The sequence below is a fragment of the Geospiza fortis genome, unplaced genomic scaffold (assembly GCF_000277835.1).
Source record: "Geospiza fortis unplaced genomic scaffold, GeoFor_1.0 scaffold23, whole genome shotgun sequence".
In the NCBI taxonomy this organism is placed as follows: Eukaryota; Metazoa; Chordata; class Aves; order Passeriformes; family Thraupidae; genus Geospiza; species Geospiza fortis.
Genome location: NW_005054303.1, coordinates 695,041 through 713,906, shown reverse-complemented (window position 1 = coordinate 713,906; position 18,866 = coordinate 695,041). Strand labels below are relative to the sequence as shown.

At 37.2% G+C, this 18,866-nt stretch overlaps 1 protein-coding gene across 2 annotated transcripts; it reads left to right on the top strand.

Annotated features, from left to right (window-relative positions):
* Positions 1 to 2,533: 2,533 nt before the first annotated feature.
* ATXN3 (ataxin 3) lies at positions 2,534 to 16,706 on the top strand. Of its 2 annotated transcripts, none has more exons than XM_005417845.3 (10): positions 2,534 to 2,714; positions 3,239 to 3,283; positions 4,557 to 4,642; positions 5,071 to 5,137; positions 7,306 to 7,393; positions 7,643 to 7,775; positions 9,405 to 9,580; positions 9,999 to 10,122; positions 10,850 to 10,938; positions 11,486 to 16,706. In XM_005417845.3, the coding sequence occupies exons 1-10, from the start codon at positions 2,661 to 2,663 to the stop codon at positions 11,578 to 11,580; spliced, it is 957 nt and encodes a 318-aa protein (XP_005417902.1). In that variant the 5' UTR covers positions 2,534 to 2,660; the 3' UTR covers positions 11,581 to 16,706. The 2 variants fall into 2 exon arrangements, with proteins under 2 accessions (XP_005417902.1, XP_030922044.1); XM_031066184.1 differs by having other exon boundaries at positions 2,536 to 2,714; positions 10,003 to 10,122.
* The last annotated feature ends 2,160 nt before the right edge of the window (positions 16,707 to 18,866 follow it).

Below are 18,866 nucleotides of genomic sequence, written 5' to 3'. Positions count from 1 at the left end.
CCCCCCCCTGGCGTCTCGACCCTTCGGCAGTGGCTTGTCCTCTGCCCCGGGCGAGAGCCGGGGCCCTCGCATCTCGAACCTTCGGCAGTGGCTTGTCCTCTGCCCCGGGGGAGAGCCGGGGCCCTCGCGCCACGGTGCCTGTGCCTATGGGCCCGTCCCAGCTGGACGCTGCCAGCCCTGCAGGGAAGGGAGAGCCAGGGTTGATCCAGGCGTCCGCTTTAGCATGGGGACTGTGTTCTGGGGAGTGCAGAAACAGCCCCAGGTGTGCGGGCGTGTAGGTTGTAGCTACTTGTGTTTCTTGAGAGAGAGCTCGTGTGGCAGAGAAACGAGTCCGAGGATAAGCGGCGGCAGGCAGGGCAGTCCCTGTGCTCTCAGAGCCATCTCGTCACCCAGCCTGGCTTGGCTGGACCTGTGTAATGAGCAGGGAGTGGGAGAGCCGCTAGAGAAATCACAGTTCATATAGTGTGCTTCTGTGTGCCGAACAGTATTTCCTGTTCTGGAGGACAAATGCTGCTGTGAAATGCTGTGATTTATCCAGCTTCGCAAATATGACCTATTGATGTTTTAATGCTGTTCGAATTGTCATTGGATTTTTTCTTGCACTTTGCCAGTGTCTCTTCAACTTTACTGTGTTAATCTTAATACTAGTTCTGTTACTTTATTTTGTTATGTAGGATTGGCTTCCTTAGGAAGTCAAGTAAAATAGCTGTGTACCTTCCTTTAAAAAATTGCTGTTCTGAAATCCATAAAAACTGGGGAGTAGGTTTGGGTTTCAAAATTTGGCAAGTGTTGTGGTGCTAAGTAGCTGCTGTTCAGAAAGGATGAGTGTTGAATTTCAGCCTAATGGCCTCTGCTTCAGCGACCTTCAGTCTGGCTTTGAAAACAGTTTAACAAAATGTACTCTTTTCTTACATGGCCTAGCTTATCACATTATGAATTAACTTTCTATTACTAAAAAGTTTCCTTTTAGTGAAATTACTACGTAAGCATGTAATACAACTAATTTTCAGTGGTATTTCACTATCTCTCTGTTTCTAAACCCGTTTCATGTTATTCTGGTGGGGAAGCCTGTGATTGTTGAGCAGATTCTTGTGTTACAGTTTCGTCATGTGACCTGCAGTAGGGATGTGGTCCAGAGGGACAGAAGCTGCTGTTTAGTCTTGAGTTCCTTGCTGCAGGGAGGGCGTGAGCTGGAGGAGGCTTCCGGATTCCACTGAAGCCTGGCTGTACAGCCAGCGTGGCTTTAGTAACTCATTGCTCAACCGAGTGATGAAGCCATAGGGAGATTCTGGAGTAAAGGGAACTTTCAAAGTTTCAGCTGTAAGGGAGATCATGGGAGAGTTCTGCATATGATTTGTAGGATACTTTTATGGAATTTTAAACAATATTCTTCAAAGGCATATTCTTGTATTCTTCGTTTCTGTGGGTGTGGCTTGAGGGAGGGGTGTTCTGTTTTGTTCTTGAGGGGTTTTGTTTTTAAGGAAGAGCATGTGTAGGAGAGTTCTTAATGTAAATAAAATGAAGACTGATTAAAACAAAAGAGAAAAGCAGGTTTTTAAAACTGATGTTACTTGTCTTGCACACGGAGTTACACTTATTTGTAGAAAAAGGTTGCTTTTCATGGGAAGCTGCTGTGGTAGGTTTACATTGTGGTTTTTTTTAACGAGGCAATATTTTATCTCATATGTGAAAATGACGGATCCTAACATGCATTCATTCAGATCAGAGATTTTTTAAATTTGTGCTACAAAATCATGGCTGACATTGTTAATTAGCTCTTTTTAAATTTGTGCTGACCTTTTAAAAATCTTACACTATAGTTCTATTGCCTGTAATGTGCTGGATATGTAACAAAGTATCTGAAATGTTTTTATTTGAAGCAATGTCAATTGGTCTATCAATTTTTAAAAATCATTGTTTAATATGCTGAATTTAATATTTTGTTTCACCATCATTCTTTTCAAGATTTTCAGATTAGTGGTATGACCTTAATTTATCTATTTCCTATATGTAAATTTCATGTGGAAAAGGAGCTTTATTGTTTGTCAAGCTCCTAATCACTTTCTCAGCAATAACATGGAGAGCAGGTTGTCAATAGGCACACCTGGAAGAGAAGAATAGTTAAAAAATGAGAGTGTCTGTTATAGAAAATGTTTGTTCTAGGAAGTAGAGATCTAACTGTTTGATTTTCATGTATTGATGTTTTGGAAGAGGATAGAATCCATTGTTCTGATGGTTGTAGAGTCTCTGTGTGATTTGTTGGGTCATTAGCAATATTTATGGTGTTTTCAAAAAGAATCTTTACATGAAATTTATTTCCCTGAAGGAAAATACTATGCATGCTGGGTTTTTTTCTCATCAAGTTGATGGGAGGATTGTATTCTATAGCTTGCAGTGTAATACACCGAAAGACTGTATGGTATTTTGCATGAGTGGGGAGGGCAGGAAGTTTGCCAGAATGAAACAGTTGAGTTATTTTACCGAGTTTGCATTAACCTGGGGTGGTTTTTTTTTTCTTTTTCCATTGTTTTTTTCTCTTCCATTATTAGCAAGAAGGCTCATTGTGTGCTCAACATTGTCTGAATAATTTGCTGCAAGGTGAATACTTCAGTCCTGTTGAGTTATCCTCCATTGCACAGCAATTGGATGAGGAAGAAAGGATGAGAATGGCAGAGGGAGGAGTATCTAGTGAAGAATACAGAACATTTTTACAGGTAAAATTATGTTCATTTGAGGTTGCTTGATATTGCCTGAAATGCAATATTGTCTGGCACAGACCTGCTATTCTTGCATAGCTAGACAAGGTAAATTTTCTAGTGCTAAAGCTTTTTAAATTTATAGGCCATTTCATTCATGCATCTTAGATGTGTCATTTTCAAATGTTACTAGTACAGCTTTACAATAATTCTACAAAAAGCTACATTACCTTCATCTTACAAGTAGGAAGATCAGACATGATGAGGAGGATTAGTAATTTGCCTTTTGTTTTTGTAAGCCAATGTCAGATAGGAACAGAAATTCCCATATCTGTCTGCCCTTTAAGCACTGAACATCTCTAAAGGTTTGAGTTTTAAATTAAAATGCTTATCTGGGGCATTGTAATCAGCCTTGCAGACAAGGATGTAAATCATTGCTTAAAGAATCTGCAGTTACATGTATTTTCACAGCTCAGTTATTTTTTACCTTTTATGCTTATACCATTTTTCCCTTTTCTCTCTTCCAACTTCACATTGAGCAGCAGCCTTCTGTAAATATGGATGATAGTGGATTCTTCTCAATTCAAGTAAGCACATCTTTCTTGTGACACCATTTTCTCTTTATGCAATATATGTTCTTTTATGTAATTTAAATGGCATTGAGCTTTTCCATCTAGTTACCACTTTATGGGCTTAATGGGATTAAGTGCTGGACTTCCAAATGTTCAGAGTGTTTTCCTTTAAGAACAGTGACTTGCAGTTCTTCAGTTCATGGGCCCTCAAATACATAGGAGAAACATGGATTCAGGAACTGGGAAATGGCACCTGCTGGCAATAAGCTTGAGCTCTAAGCTGTTTCTTGTGGGCACTTCAGGTGTAGACCTTGGCTCCCAGGTGAAAAAGCACAATTCAGATTGCTTTCTCAAATTATAGATTGGAAAGACCTTGGCAATGGTTACAGGGTTATCACAGTGATCTGAAGATTTTTCTTGGGTGTTTTTGGTTTTTTTAAGGCTATAGGGGAAAAGTAATTAATAATAAATACTTAAACCAGACCAACAGCAAAAAAAATTTTGAACACCAAATTGGGGGTTTTGTCTAGATTAGAGCTCTAGGCATCTTTGGCTGTCTCCCAAGCTTTCAGTGGTACTTGTCAATGCTCCAGACTCCCTCAAGAGCTTCACTTCCTTGGCCAAATGGGCTGGTTTTCTTTTTAACAAGAAACCATTAACAGTTTGGCTTTCTTGCTGTCTTTGGGCTGCTTCAGTAGCTGAAAAAAATGCTTCATTGTTCTACTTTTTTGTCCCGTCATTGCTTTGTCATTTGAGGCACAGTTGGCTTGCTGAAAGGAATTAGAATTGTTAACTTAAAAGTTCTTACAGCCTTATTTCATGTAGCTTTAAAGAGTTACTGTAAAAGAGTTGGTGCTCAGATCAATAAATTGACTGATCCTGTGAAAATCCAGTGGTACAAAATTCCCAACAGTTACTGTGAAGAAAGACTGAGATTGTATTGGGGGGAGGAGGGGGAAGTAAGGGCAGAGCAGTGCATTGCAAGTAGAGAGATGACAACTACCAAAGTGTCTGTGGAAGGTGAAATGACAGCTTTGTTTGGAGGAGTATGCTCATTAACACAGCTGAATTAAATCCTAGTTTTGTTACTTCTCCTCAGATGAGATGTGACTGTTATGCTTGCATGTGGATTCATGACAGCTGCATTTTGAGTAATGTGATCCCTAGGCAATGTTTTGAAATTAAGTTTTATAAAAACAGTATAATTGTTTAGCATAGCTAAGATGGTTGCTTGCTTGAATTCAGATTTGAACTAGTCTGACTCATGAAAAGTGGTCTTTTTTCACAGGTTATAAGCAATGCCTTGAAAGTGTGGGGTTTAGAACTAATCCTCTTCAACAGCCCAGAGTACCAGAGACTTGGGATCGATCCTATGTAAGACTCTTTTAGCACCTTGCTTTTATTTTACTGTAAAAATACTCTTAATTATGTTTTAAATCTTTCTTTTAAATTGCTGTTTTATGCTCTGTTGCATTTTGATGTTTGTATTGCCCCCTGGCTTTGATTCTTTTTTCTTTTTTTTTTTCTTTTTGGGGGTGCATGAGAACATCTGTCCTCTGTACCTTCATGATATTTTAGTATCTGTGGCATCACAGATATATGGAGATTTCAGTGATAGTGACAACTTCCTGAATGTTATAAAAGCAATATGAGTATTCTGTAATGTAACATCAATGGTTATATTACTGAAACTTTATTATATTTAAGTTCGAATTAGTGATAGCAAAGATCTTAAACATTATTATGTACTCTGATTTTAGAGTATTTAATTTTATTTATATCTTTTGTTTTTCTTTTTACAGAAATGAAAAATCATTTATTTGTAATTATAAGGAACACTGGTTTACAGTTCGAAAGTTAGGAAAACAGGTGACACTGTCTTTTTTTATTTTAAAATTAACTTCAGAAATGGGTGTGGAAAAGTGGTTGCAAGTAGATTGTGCTTCCCTTTTGCAAGCTTTTGCTGCAGTTTGGTTTAATAGTATCCCATTTTTTAAAAAAAGGTAAATGTTTGTTTTATCACAAAAATGACACGCAGGCCATTGTAAATATTAGCCTGGGAAAAGACTGTAGGATCAATTCCCTAGTGAATGTCCTTCGGGGAGCTACAGCTCTGGTAGGGTCTTAGGTGACTTCTTAAAGTATTTTTTTTTTTTTTTTTTTTTTTTTTTTTTTTTTTTTTTTTTTTTTTGCTCTGAATGAAATACTGAAGAAAACTTATACTTGAGGGGTCAGGGGGAGTAGGGTATCCTGAACAAAGATTAGGATCCCTACAGAATTCAAATTTATTTTAATACAGTAAGATAGTGACATTGTAAAATAATTTTGTATTTAAATGGGCAGTAGATATAAGAAAATATTCAAGTTTTTGATGGATAATAATGGATACTCAAAAGTACATATAAAAGCTTATGAGCTTTTGTACAACATGAGCAGATTTGGTGTTTGGTTTTTTTCAGGGCTTTTTTTCATAGAAAACATTCATGGAAAACAGCTTTAAGAGTCTGTAATAGTGGGACAGGAATCTGTTTGCCCACTTGGTTCCTTTTTGCAAGTTTTGTCTACTTATGTTGTCATCCAGATTTAAAAAAATAAAGAAAAATCACTTGTGAGTGGGAAAACTAAACTCTACTGTTTGGCTTTAGTTTAAAAGTATGGCTAATGTTTACAGACATTTTTTGTTTATTTGATATCAAAAAGGTTGTCTTTAAATTATGCTTATTATACAATGCAACCATGATGGGTGGAATTTTATGAGAGCATTCTAACCCAAGGCATCCTAAGCTGGAGAGGGAATGCTTTTTTCCTCTCTTACCCGTGGCTTGTAACCACATGAAGACAGTACTGGGTGTCTGTTATCTAGAGAGTAATGGGAAAATTTGACAAAATAGGTTGCTTCTCTTCTGTTACAGTTAAAGCAAAATTAGTTTAACATAATTTTCTCCTTCATAAAAGTTGCTACAGTCTGTCCATCAAATTTTTTTACAGAACTTTTTATTCCCCTACTCTTCTACACTCTTGATCTTCTTACCCTTTCCTAGTGGCAAGGAGTGTTTTTGGCATATGAAGTGATTGCATGACAGGGTAGTAGATAGTCACTTATATTGTTGTATGAGCCTGGCTGCAGGTGTGTGGGTGCATATATGGAAGTTTGGGTAGATCAGTGCATTTCTGTGAGAATGGAGATAAAATTCTCCTTCCACTAAGTCAAATGTTTTTTTCTGGTTAAAACTGTATAATATTGAATGAGTAGGTCTAAAAAAAAGTTCTTTAGCTACATTGGAATTGTATATGGGGGTTTAAAGGTAGAATATTTTGTTTCACATTGAATATATTTTCTCTCTAGAAGTTTTATGTAAGTATAATACTGTTGCTGTTTAGAAGTATTATAAATTACTAGTTATGGTCTTTGGGTAACTAGAAATGAGTTGTGTATGTTTACATAAAGTGTCCCCTGTTGTAATACAGTGCTGTACTCTCAGCATACTAAATTTGAGTACTTTTTTTTTAATTTTTAAGTTTAAAAATTATCTAAGAGAAGGGTAAACCCTAGTTTTCACCTTCACTAGTTATTAAAGGTGGAATGTTCCATGAAAGTATTTAATGGAAATAATTGAATGTCTGTTTTCTGAATCTATTAATTTCTTAACACATAGCATTAACTGATGAAGGGTTTCTTACAGCATTAGTCTCAGGTTTAAAACTAGGATGAAGCAGAATTTTAGGATGATGTCTGAAATTAATCAAAATACAATTGTTAAAGATTGTCTGGTTTAATGTGTTTCCCTGGTACCAGTATTCAATAATGTGAGAGAGCATGCAGTAATTTCCACACTTCAGATGTCCTGTTAGAGTATTTGAAGGATAACCTTTAGCAGTGTAGGTATTATGCTTCAAAACCCTTTAATTTGATAATTTATTTTACTAGATTTATTTGGATATTCAATAATAAATAATTACTGCAATGTACAGGAATGGATTACCAAGTAATCTTCGTGCTAATTTGTTGTCTCAACCTTTTTTTTTCTTAATTACAGTGGTTTAACTTGAACTCTCTCTTGATGGGTCCAGAACTAATATCAGATACATATCTTGCACTTTTCTTGGCTCAATTACAACAGGAAGGTAATAGTAACTTGCAGATGTTAAATCTCATTAATTAAAAGTAGGTAATAATCATTATTTCTTAGAACTTATGTGTTCAGTTAACTACCCTTAGTTTTATGATTGAAATAGTGAAATAACCCAAGTCTTTATAATAAAAGGTACAGTCTTACATCTTAAAATTTACATGATTGTATTCCCTATAGTGTGCATTTTAGAGTGTTTGTATCTGCACTTTAATGCTGTAGACTTACAATTTCTTTCTTTCAGGTTATTCCATATTTGTAGTAAAAGGTGACCTGCCAGACTGTGAGGCTGATCAGCTGCTGCAGATGATTCGGGTACAGCAGATGCAGCGACCAAAACTGATTGGAGAAGAGGCAGCACAGTCAAGAGATCAGAGGTAAGGTAAATAAAGATTTTATTTTAATAATGTTCAGTATGATTGGTTTGTAATTTGGAAGTAACAAGAAGTACCTTTAGTTCAATGTGTACTGCTGTTGTACACAGGAAAAGCACGTTGATGGACAACAAATGGTGTATTTTTAAGTGGGCAAAAGCTGGCTTGATAAGGATTGAGGCTTTCCACGTGTATAAGCATATTATAATGCAGATTTTTGACTTAGGGAGGAAAATGGTTTAGGCAAATCTTATAAACTATGGTTATAGTAATTCTTTTGTAATTAAGACTGACTTGTGCATTCTGTCATAAGTAGAAAAGAACGAGAAACTGATATTTGAATTCCACATCATATAAATCATACAGTGTAGCAGACTCTATGGAGCTTGCGAGAGCTCCATGGAGGATTGAGACTTAACAGTAGGAACTGCTGAGTCATGAGGAGACAGCAAAATAAGCTCCTGTCTTCTACCCCTCGCCCCCATAGCTTATCTCTGTAACCTCATAGGCCACTTCTCCCTGACCCTTACTATTGGACAAGTTTGGATCCTCCTATACCCTATAAAAAGGGGCTGGTTTAGCCCATTCAACAGAAGAGCTGTTGCTGGAACCCTTCAGAGACTCCCCAATAAACCATTGCTGTGGAACCACCAGGACCTCTCCTCCTCCTCTCTCACATCTGCTTCTGCCTCAGCCAAAGGTGCCCTAGCAAGCAAGCTTGAGCTGAAACCCTAAGAGAGGTGATAATTACTAAAGAGCTGACAATCACCAAGCTTGCTAAGGGTAGCCTGCAGCGATGGCGACGAGCTAACTGGGTGTTCGGGCACTCTGTCTCCCAGAGGGACTGAGTTCCCGGACCATCCTGCATCGCTCAGTTGATAAGGCCAAGATCGTGGCTTTATCATAATACAGCATTCCCTTTTGGAATAATTTTGCTGTAATGTTGTGGTGCTGCTCATTTTTGATGCATTCTGCTAATATAAAACATCCTTGAAAGCACATAAAGTTAGTACTTGATGCACTTCTGCAATGATTTCACTGAATTTTTATAGTGAACAAACTGCATACTGATAAAAAGGCTTTAGGCTTCTCAGAGGAATTCATTACTTTTTTCCCCTTTGTAAAGTTAAACTGCTGTTGTAAACTGATGGAATAATTAGCAGTAACATGGAAAGTGTGTACAGTTTACATGGGTTCTGTTGCTTTAGTGTGGCCTTCAAGGCCTCCTGAGAAGGAGACAGTATGCACTCTTTTCTGCTGGTGTAACTGTTTAAATAGCTGTTTAAATGGTGTAACTGTTTAATAGTAGGTTGGAATGACATGTATCACAGCTTTTTGTGGGCTTATCATTTTTGATGATTTACTATCACCAGCCTCTTGTCAATGCCCGCTGCTTTAGAGGTCAGCGTGTGGCAAATATATGTAAAGGTTGCCCTGCAGTTGCTTGCAGCCCTTTTGTGCTTTTTCATTTTTCAGGAAAATACTTGTTTATATAACAGACTTTCACAAGAAAAATGTGTTTCCCAAAGTTAGACCTAGAGTTAAATTGGCAGAAAGTACTAATTTAAACCTCGTGATAACATCTAATATAATTTCTGTCTGAATTTTGCTATGAATGTATGAATTTCACAGGCTACCCAGAAGTGATGTGGACCAAGCAATAGAAGTTAACCATCCTTTTGATGGAACAGGCATGTTAGACGAAGATGAAGAGAATTTTCAGAGAGCCCTGGCTCTAAGTAGGCAGGAAATTGATATGGAGGATGAAGAGGCTGATCTTCGCAGAGCCATTCAGCTCAGCATGCAAGGTGCAGTGCTCATCTCAATTTCTTACAGTGCTTTAAGCAGCTCCTGGAATCCGTTTGTCAGGCAATTTTTCCAGCATGTGTCAACATGTCTGGAAAGACTGGTTTGAGGCATGGAAGGACAATCCAGGATTGCACGTAACTATGTCCCTCCTGCTTTTTGAAAAGTTGTAAGTTGCATGTTGTCACTGATTATTAGGAAGGAAGAACAAATTGGCAAAGGGTAGCAGGAGGAAAGGGAAGCAGTCCTAAGGTGAGGAGAGGAGAAATTATCAAGCAAAGTTCTTCTAGGTGCTTAGATCTCCAAAAAGTCTTTCTTCTTCTCAAGTTTGGGGACATTTTTTAAGTTATATCTTATTTACTTAATTTTATTAACTTCATTTTACTACAGTTAGTAGGATATGGCATGTTCTGCTTTCAGGTAGCCGTCGAAGTGAGCTCTCAGGCTCATTACCACAGAATGTGCCTCAGTCGTCTCACAGCAGTCAGACAGAGTCCCTTTCCTCAGAAGAGCTGCGAAGGAGAAGACAAGCATATTTTGAAAAGTAAAGTAGCTGATAGAAAACTGCATGTGGAAGTACATGTATTTTTCAGTGCTTTTGGGGTGTGGATGAATTTCTTACTGAGGTCCAGCTCAAATTTTCTGTCTTAATATGATTTCCTAACAGTACCTGAATTTTACTATTCTCAGGTGGTTCCTACAGAGAAACCTCTAGTAAGAGAGTGTGTGTTAATAATGCAGTAGTCTTGTTATTACTGCAAGTCTTGTGAAGAAAGAAAACATACATTATAGAAGTATTTTAAATGAAATCCTGTACATTTCTGCAACTGCCTTCTCAACAAAAAGTATTATTTCTCTAAGACTTTGCTTTGGGTAATGATGCTTCTCATGTGCATCACATAAAAACATTGTACATATTTTATGTTACTGTTCTGGTGTACCTTCTTAATAGATAGTTGAGCTATTGTAGCTTTTCCTTATCTGTCTTACAGTAATAGAGGAAATAAAGACCAGGGAGAAATGCTATGGATGGGAGGAGTTACACTTCACATGGTAGGATAAGAATGCAGAGCTACCAGATCCTGGGAAAATAGTCTTGTGGCTTGGAATACAATGCTGGGAAGATTATATCTGAAGGTTAACAGGGTGAAATGATGAAAGAGATTTTGGGCACAGGGGTGTTATTGTACCAAACAGCTTCTACTTCTGACTTGACTTGCGTCTCATACTGATGTTAATCTTATTCTCTTACAAATTTATGACACTTTCAGACAGCAACAACAGCTACAGCAGCAAAATCAGACTCCAAACCTACAGGACAAAGCAACTCTTAGTTCAAGCACTCCAGAATCTGGCCCAGGTATTGTTTTTTAACCTTTCATTCAACACTGAAATGTGTCTTTTTCATCTTTGTGTTGTTTGTTAATTTTCCTTCCCTGCCTGCTTTGCACTTGAGCAGCCATTCAGATTGTGCATTACAGCCATTACTGTATTGGCAGTGAAGGAAAGGATCACTTTCCTGAAAAGCCTGTTTCCCTTTGAATGTCAATATCCCATTTCAAAGTGTAGACCATTGCTATTACCCCAACTGTTTGTTTTCTAAATTAATTTTAAAGTTGTGTGACAACTTGCAATAGTATCTGACAAAATTACTGGAACCAGTTTTCAGAAGACCATGTGTACACCTTACCAGTGGCAGGTATTGGTGATCCAAAACTGGTGTATATAGTTACAAACTGACTGTTGTTGGTGAAAAACTGTTTGCAAAATGTTCAGTGACTTTGAAAACAAAACCAGTTTTGTCAGTGGGTTAGGAAAAGGTGGGTGTGGACGAAAACAAAAAAAGCATTTAACTATAATTAAGAACTGTGAATTTATTACAGTTTGTATGCATGTATTGTCTTTAGGAGGTGATATGAGTGAAGAAGACATGCTTCAAGCAGCCATGAATATGTCTCTGGAGTCTGTCAGAAACCACTTGAATTCAGAAGAGGAGAAATAACATTATTTTTTTCCCTCTTGCTGTCAAAACGCTAAGTCTCCATTAAAATTCTACTGTGTGGATGTTGCACAAGCAGGGTTCATTTCAGAGTTCTGGAAGCAGGAGTGAAAGGGGGGCTGTTGGAGGTCAGTTTAGAGAGGATCTGCCAATACAAAAAAGATTGCACTAATTTAAAGAACTGTAGCACTCCTACAAAACATCTGCTCGCAAGAGTAGTGGTGTTAAAATTACTGGAACCATTCACACAAAGTTAGACAAGGGTAGCAGCTGTAACTTAAAAAAGTAAATCTTTTAAATCTTGCATTAAAAAAGCAAGTTTAAATTGTTTTGAAGAATTCTATAGAAGATACATATGGTGCTGCAAACAGCATCAAATTATTTTCTTCAGTACTAATGGAAAAACAGATACAAGTAATAAGTTATGCTCATAAATTATTTTTAATACATCACTCTAAAATGGAGAGAGTAATTAAATTCCGATTATCTTAAATAATTTATTTTGTGATTGTTTATTATGAATGACTTAATGCCAACTTTTTGATCCTGCTGTCCACTTTTGAAATGATCCATTCTGCAGGAGAAACAAGAACCCATAAATTTTGTACTTTTCAATTCAAGACAAAATTGTATTGTTGACTATAATGTTACTCCTGAGTCTTTCAGTGATTTCTGACTTTGTAACAATTCTTGGTTTTACCTTCAAGTCCAATTGTAAAATTTTAGATCTGTGTTTAACATACTGTCTTTTAGCAGATAACTTGCCTTATTTGGCTTGGGGTTTTGTTGTTCTTGTTTGTTTTTAATTATTGTTTTCTTATGTTCTTTCTTGTTAGAGCCACTTTCTTTTTACTTCAAAAGCAGCATATACTCAATTGGGTTTAGCACGTTTTCTTTTCTACCTCTTCCAGAGAATTTTCCTCTTCAAGCTCAACCCTTTATTCTGGCCTTTCAGCATGAAAGAGCTGTAACTGAGTCTAGGAGAAAGTAGGAGGCGATTTAGGTGCCATAAAGTCAGTGCCACACACATAAGATGCACTCCTGCAATCTGAAATGACCCCTGTGCAAGTAGCTCTTTTAAGAATGAATATTTATGCCTGTGTGGATGTTTTTTCTGAAATGCTTTCCATGAGTGTCTGTCAGAATGTTGCAGTTTTTTCAGGAATGGCCTTTATTCATGCACCTTACAATTTTTTATTATGTTGTTTCTGATCCTGAGAAAAATTGGGAAGCAAAGTATGTGAGATGGTTTATGCTACTGGTTGTAAGACATTTGCTTTGATATCCAGGATGAATGTGTAACAGGGTGACCAAACCTGACCTTGAACTTCAGTGCAACAAAAGAGAGATGTTTCATTTTCCTGAACGGTGCTTGAAATACAAATTCTGTTTACATATAAATTATATGGAAATATGTTGTAGATAGAGTATATAAGCTGTAGTCCAGTTAAAGCATTAACAGTTAGCACAGGCATTCTAAGAATCTTTCAAAGATAACCCCAAATTTCTTTATCAAAATATTCTAAAGTTACATCTTTGCACAATAGTAACATTTAATTAAAATTAGTAGGAAGTGAATGGTAGCTAGAGGGATATACACATTCAGCATGAAGTAGTACTGTACATGAAAGGGCTCTTACCTCTCAGTAAAGATTTGTTTACAGCAATGGTTTCCTGATAGCTTGGGATATTATTATAGTATACCTAATTGGGCTGAATTCTGTTTTTCTTATCTATGTGCTGGATTTTCACCAATGTCACCAGAACCACTGGTATGTGTTACACAATTTGGATTTTGACATGAGACAGCACTACTTTTTAAAAACTGATTTTTGTATTTTTAAAATAATCCTGTCATCCACATTATAATTATTTGTGATGTCTCAAATTAATATAGCTAAACAATTACTTTAAAAGTCATGTATGCATATGCCATTTTGAAATGCTGTATTTTTCAGGGTGTCATTTTCTGCTTTCAGTTTGAAAATTCTATGAAACTGAAAGCAAGAAAGATGTGTCTAAAGCACTGATTTTTTTTTTTCTCATCTGTCAATTAACCACAGTTTAATTTTCCTTTCTTGGTTGTGCCATAAACTAATCCTAAAATAACACTCATTTTTATAAATAGATGTAGACTGGCAAGCTGATGCCAGTATTTGGAACTCAGACCTTTTATTCTCTCTTATAAGAACATAATAAAAATATTATTTCTAGCTCTAGCAGCCGTATATTAAAAAAACCCAAAAAACTCACCTCCTTAAATCTCACTCACTATAACCCAGGCCAACTACTACAAGATTTTATAATCATTAAAACATGGAGGTTTGCCTTTGAACTTTCATGTCACATCATAAGTCACTTCATCATCCCTGTATTTTAATATGGAAGAAATATAAAATGTCAGTGCCTGAAAGGCACAGCTGAGTCAGTGATCACAGGGACAGCTACTTTCCTTTCTATGGAGAAATGCTGTCACTCAACAAATACCAGTTTGATTTTTAGAGAAATGTCAAGTTGAATGATGTAGGCATATCTATCTAGACAAGCAGTTAGGCGAGGGCAATTTAAGCTACATCTGTTTATTCACGTAATTCTGTCACTGAAAAGACCTAAACCAACCAGTCCACCACTAATTGTAATGTTCCTAAGCACTACAGCTGCACCTCTTTTAAATAGCTTCAGGGAGGGGCTCAACCACTTGCCTGGGCAGCCTGTTCCAATGGTGGACAACCTTTTCAGGGAAGAAACACTTCCTGATACCCAAATTGAACCTCCCTGGTACAAACTGAGGCCATTTCCTCTCATCTTGTCACTTGTTACCTGGGAGATGAGGCTGACCCCCACCATGCCACAACCTCCTTTCAGGGCTTGTAGGGGGTAACAGGGCCTCTGTTTGAATGGTACCCAAGGAAAAAACTCATACTAACTGCTGACAGTACATATTTTATAATCCAGGTCTCAAGGTCAAAATGTCTGGACCTGCCAAGAAGCTGTCAATAAAACCCTGCTGTCATTTTTTGGTGATCTTTCAATGATAAACAGTTATCAGTGTGACTTAACTATGCTTCAAATTTACTAATTTAGAGTGTACTTCTGGTGTTACCTACCCTGTCAAGCTGAAGGGTTGGGTTTTTTCCCATGTTATAGCTTTAGGCCAAAGTCCATTGTAAGGGAGCAGACATTGGTTTTTGTTGGTGGTTTGTTTTTTTTAAATTCTAGAATTATATTTGATGGAATTTTAGGCTTCATTTGTTCAACAGGTTTTACTGTTTTCTAGTGAATGGTCCATGTGACATAAATTATGGTTTTGTGCCAGTAAAAATAAAAGGGGCAGGAGTAATACAATAAATATCTTCCATAATTACTTCTCTGGGTATAATTCTGAGTATAATTCTAATAATGCTTTCATGGTCTTACAGTGAAGGCAGGAGGAACAAGAGTTGTAATGTGGTCATGCTTGCATGCAATTCTTGTTAGGCACAGCAAGTACAAATATGAGCTGTTTAAATGCTTACATTTTTCTAGACCTGAAACTAATATGATATGATACTGGCTTACTTAAAGATTTGGGCTTCCTGTGCCCTTCAAAGAACTGAAGCAAATTTAAGTGTAGTTTTCAGCTAAGGTACTCTTCTGACTTGTCATACTCTATTACTTTGCAGACTACTTCAAAATAACCAATACAAATTTAAGTCTATGATGTGTTTTAATGTTGGACTATTGCTTCTATTACAAACTTACAGAATGGGGGAGGGGTGTTTAAAATGGCTTCTGCAGGTGTCTAGTAGACAAATATTATCATTTGCAAGCTGGTTTCTCTTATTATAAAACTGACTGACTTAAAAATTAACATGTTACATTTCTAAAATGTGAAATTTTCTAGTATTAATTATAGGTTCAAATAATAACGAAAACATAAAAATGGTGGCCTTTGTACAGAAAAATACAGTATAGGGGAATAGGATCAGAGAATTAGAACTCAGACTTACAAAGAAGTATTATTTTGCAATTCACATTACCAGCACTTCACTTTTAAAGGAATTAAAATAATCCAAGGAAGAGAGTAACTGATGTGGAAACTTTTTTTAAGGGCTTAGATAGAAAATTATGTTGTTTGCTTGGTAAGCCATTACTGTCTTGCATAGAACAAACTTTAGTCTTGGAAAATCTTGATAATTAGTCACAAATCATTACCAAAAAAAAAGAAAATACGTCCAACATGTAATAATAAATACATACCTCTTCCATATACACAATCACTTGGTCAAGTGAGAACAATACTTAATACATTCAAACTGGCTGGGTCCAAATACTTCTTCAGTTTAGAATTGGTAGCTTTGTCTTGTCTTTTTCATCTTAAAAGCATAAGCTCTTCTGCAATAAATTGTTTTAATCCTCATACACACATTTTGCCTTATTTGCATTTCAGAGATGGAGGGAATGCTGGAGCATTTAACCTGCCATAGTCACCTTCTTCCCCAGTTACAGTTCTTCAGACAGTTAGTACATGTGACTTTTCAACTGCTTTCACCAAATCAAAATACTTTTATATTATTTTCTGTGTTAAGAAAAATAATTACAACTACACTTTTCTTTTAATCTCCCCCCATCCTCAGTACAGCCACTGTGTGAATTCAGGCAGGAAAAAGAGATGTAATACTTAAATGCCACTGTGCAAAAGCAAAATGAAAAAAAAAGAAGATAAAAACCTAGATCTGTCTTTAAAGCATGTAAGCTTTGATAAAATGTTACTTTTTGCTACATGAAACCCCTGTGTACAAATCACTGTAGAGTTAGGATTTTGTAAGGGAATAATTTTTCCTCTCTTACCTAATAGTTGTGTATTTTAGAAATCATTTTCAGTAAGATTTTTTTGTCAAGACTGTTTTCATATCACATCTCTGGCTCTGGATTCCTGTATAAATTTTGCCTATTTTGTGTATATAAAGCATAGAATACTGAAAAGATTTTAAAAGGGAAAGCTGAAATGCTTTGTCATTGTTTTGACTGGAAAATGGCAGCACTGTTCGATATTTTGAAAATGCTCTCCAAATAGGCATGAATATATATGGTTGTATTTGATATCACTTTTTTAAATAAATATGATTATAGCTTCTAATGTTTCTCTCAAGTATTTGCATATGTGCTTTCCCTTACATGTGAATTGGACACAGAATCATCAAACATTGAAATCTCATCCCTGGTATCAGTGGGCTTTGCACCAGAGGTGTTTAGACAGAGCAGTGGGATAGTTTTCTGTTGCTGACATTTCATCATCTGAGTCTTTTTATCTGTTGATACTCCAGAAGTTGTGTAAAGACACTCCTGTTAAGGAAGGAAGTTGGTGCCAGTTGTAGTTATGTTACCTCTTTTAAAATTGTATGCTTTCTAATTTTTAAAGCTAGTTTCCTGCTTTGCTGCCAGAATACTCATTCTTTTTGTGACACAATGCATTGCTCCTGTAGCTTCGTCAAAACAGAGTATACTGGATGATTTCCCTTCCTAACAGTGAATAAAGCCAGTCAGCTAAAAAAATTACTTGCAATGCTAAATAGTTTCTAGTTTTGCAAGAGTATTAATTTAAAAGAGCAGTACAGAAAGTCTTCTGTGCTACTTTATTGACTGCATGCCTTACTTGGCATTATAAAATTTACCACCATAAAAGACATTTTTATCATCCCTAAATATTTTAAATGTCTGCAGGACATCCATGATCTTACTTGAAAAAATGCTAGGAGAATTTCCCATAAAAACTATTTAGCCACACACTAAATGACATATCTTTACTGTGATGAGGACCCATACCGTTTTTGTTAAACCAATAATAAAGGGTCTTTTGAGTATTGTAAACTTTCCATCTCCATTAAACCCCAAAGTGCAAATTAATAAAACTGATAAAGGTACATGTCTACATTCCACGCTACATCACAGCACTAGTACTTCCTACAGTTCTGATGCCTTTTTTTTTAAGTCAGAAATGGATTTGAAGTGGTGCATGATTGGTTTTATTGTGGATAATCATAAGGGTGACAAGTATGCCATTAAATTAATATACTGGTGAAATCAGTTATAAACCTGATAGAGAAATTGTTCCATGAAGAGGGAAGACAGTCTTTATTAAAGAACTTTTAACTTCTAAACTCCCGGAGCACTTACCATGCCCAGCCTTAGCATTGCCTGTGAGTGGCAGAGGCCAGTAAAAGGTGATAGAGCATTGCAGACCAGCCCTGAACCCTTCACCAGGCTCTGCAAAATCCTGTTTGGGGAGCCAGAAGCAGGTTGTTCCATGTCTGTCTGGTAATGTTTGCCAGCTTGTAACTCCAGAGCCTGTGTTTTGTGCCTGCTGCATTCTCAGACTTCTAAAAAAGATTCCACCTGTGAAATGCTCTTCTCAGCTTCATTTTGCCCTTGATGTGGTGCTCTAATTATACATGTTTTTATGTAGTTATCTATTTGAACTGGGCAATGATCCAGCTACCCTGTATTTTATGTCCAGCAATATGTATAAATACATATGTAAATGTATAAATACATTTCCCTGTATTTATATCAGCATTTTTTATAACTATCGTTCTGACTGATACAAAACTGCTTTTTCTGTAGCAGTGCAGTACTCCTTGTAGTCCCAAGTTTAAATACCTCGCTTGATTAAAAAACAAAAAGAACTTTGAATTGGAGCAGTTTTGGGGTTCTGGCTGGAAATACAACCAAGAATCACAGAATGGGTCAGGTTAGAAGGGACCACAGTGGGTCATCTGGTCCAATCTCCCTGCTCAGGCAGGCTCATCCTAGAGCACATGGCACCGAATTCAGATGATTCCTGAGTATCTCCAGTGAGGGAGCCTCCACAGCCGCTCTGGGCAACCTGTTCCAGTGAGCAGTCACTGCATAGTAAACAAGTTTTTCCTAATATTCAGGTGGATCTTCCTGTGCATCAGTTTCTGCCCGCTGCAGAAACCTTGTCCTGTTGCTGGGCTCCAGCGGGAAGAGCCCGGACGCAGCCCCTCGGCCCCTCTCCCTGAGATTCTGACAGACACCGATCAGGTCCCATCAGTCTTCCCTTCCCATTCCACTCCACGTAAATCCAAAGCAGCCGGGGTTTCAGGATCTTGTGTGTGTTGTGAGAACACACACAAATCGTGCCTCATCTCGTGCACAACACACTGTTTTGCTCATAGCCCAGATCCACCCGGACGGGCGAGTTGCCAAAATCACACGGGGCTCCACGCCGCCATCCCGGCATCCTCTGCTCCCGCCCACGCCATATCCGCCTGCGAGGCGGCGCTCTA

Bases quoted from the DNA above. Each gene is read 5' to 3' on its own strand.
- ATXN3 (XM_005417845.3), top strand. From the start codon at position 2,661: ATGAGAATGGCAGAGGGAGGAGTATCTAGTGAAGAATACAGAACATTT. The intron at 7,394-7,642 runs GTAATAGTAACT...TCTTTCTTTCAG, and splicing joins GGCTCAATTACAACAGGAAG to GTTATTCCATATTTGTAGTA. The intron at 10,123-10,849 runs GTAAAGTAGCTG...TGACACTTTCAG, and splicing joins AGACAAGCATATTTTGAAAA to ACAGCAACAACAGCTACAGC.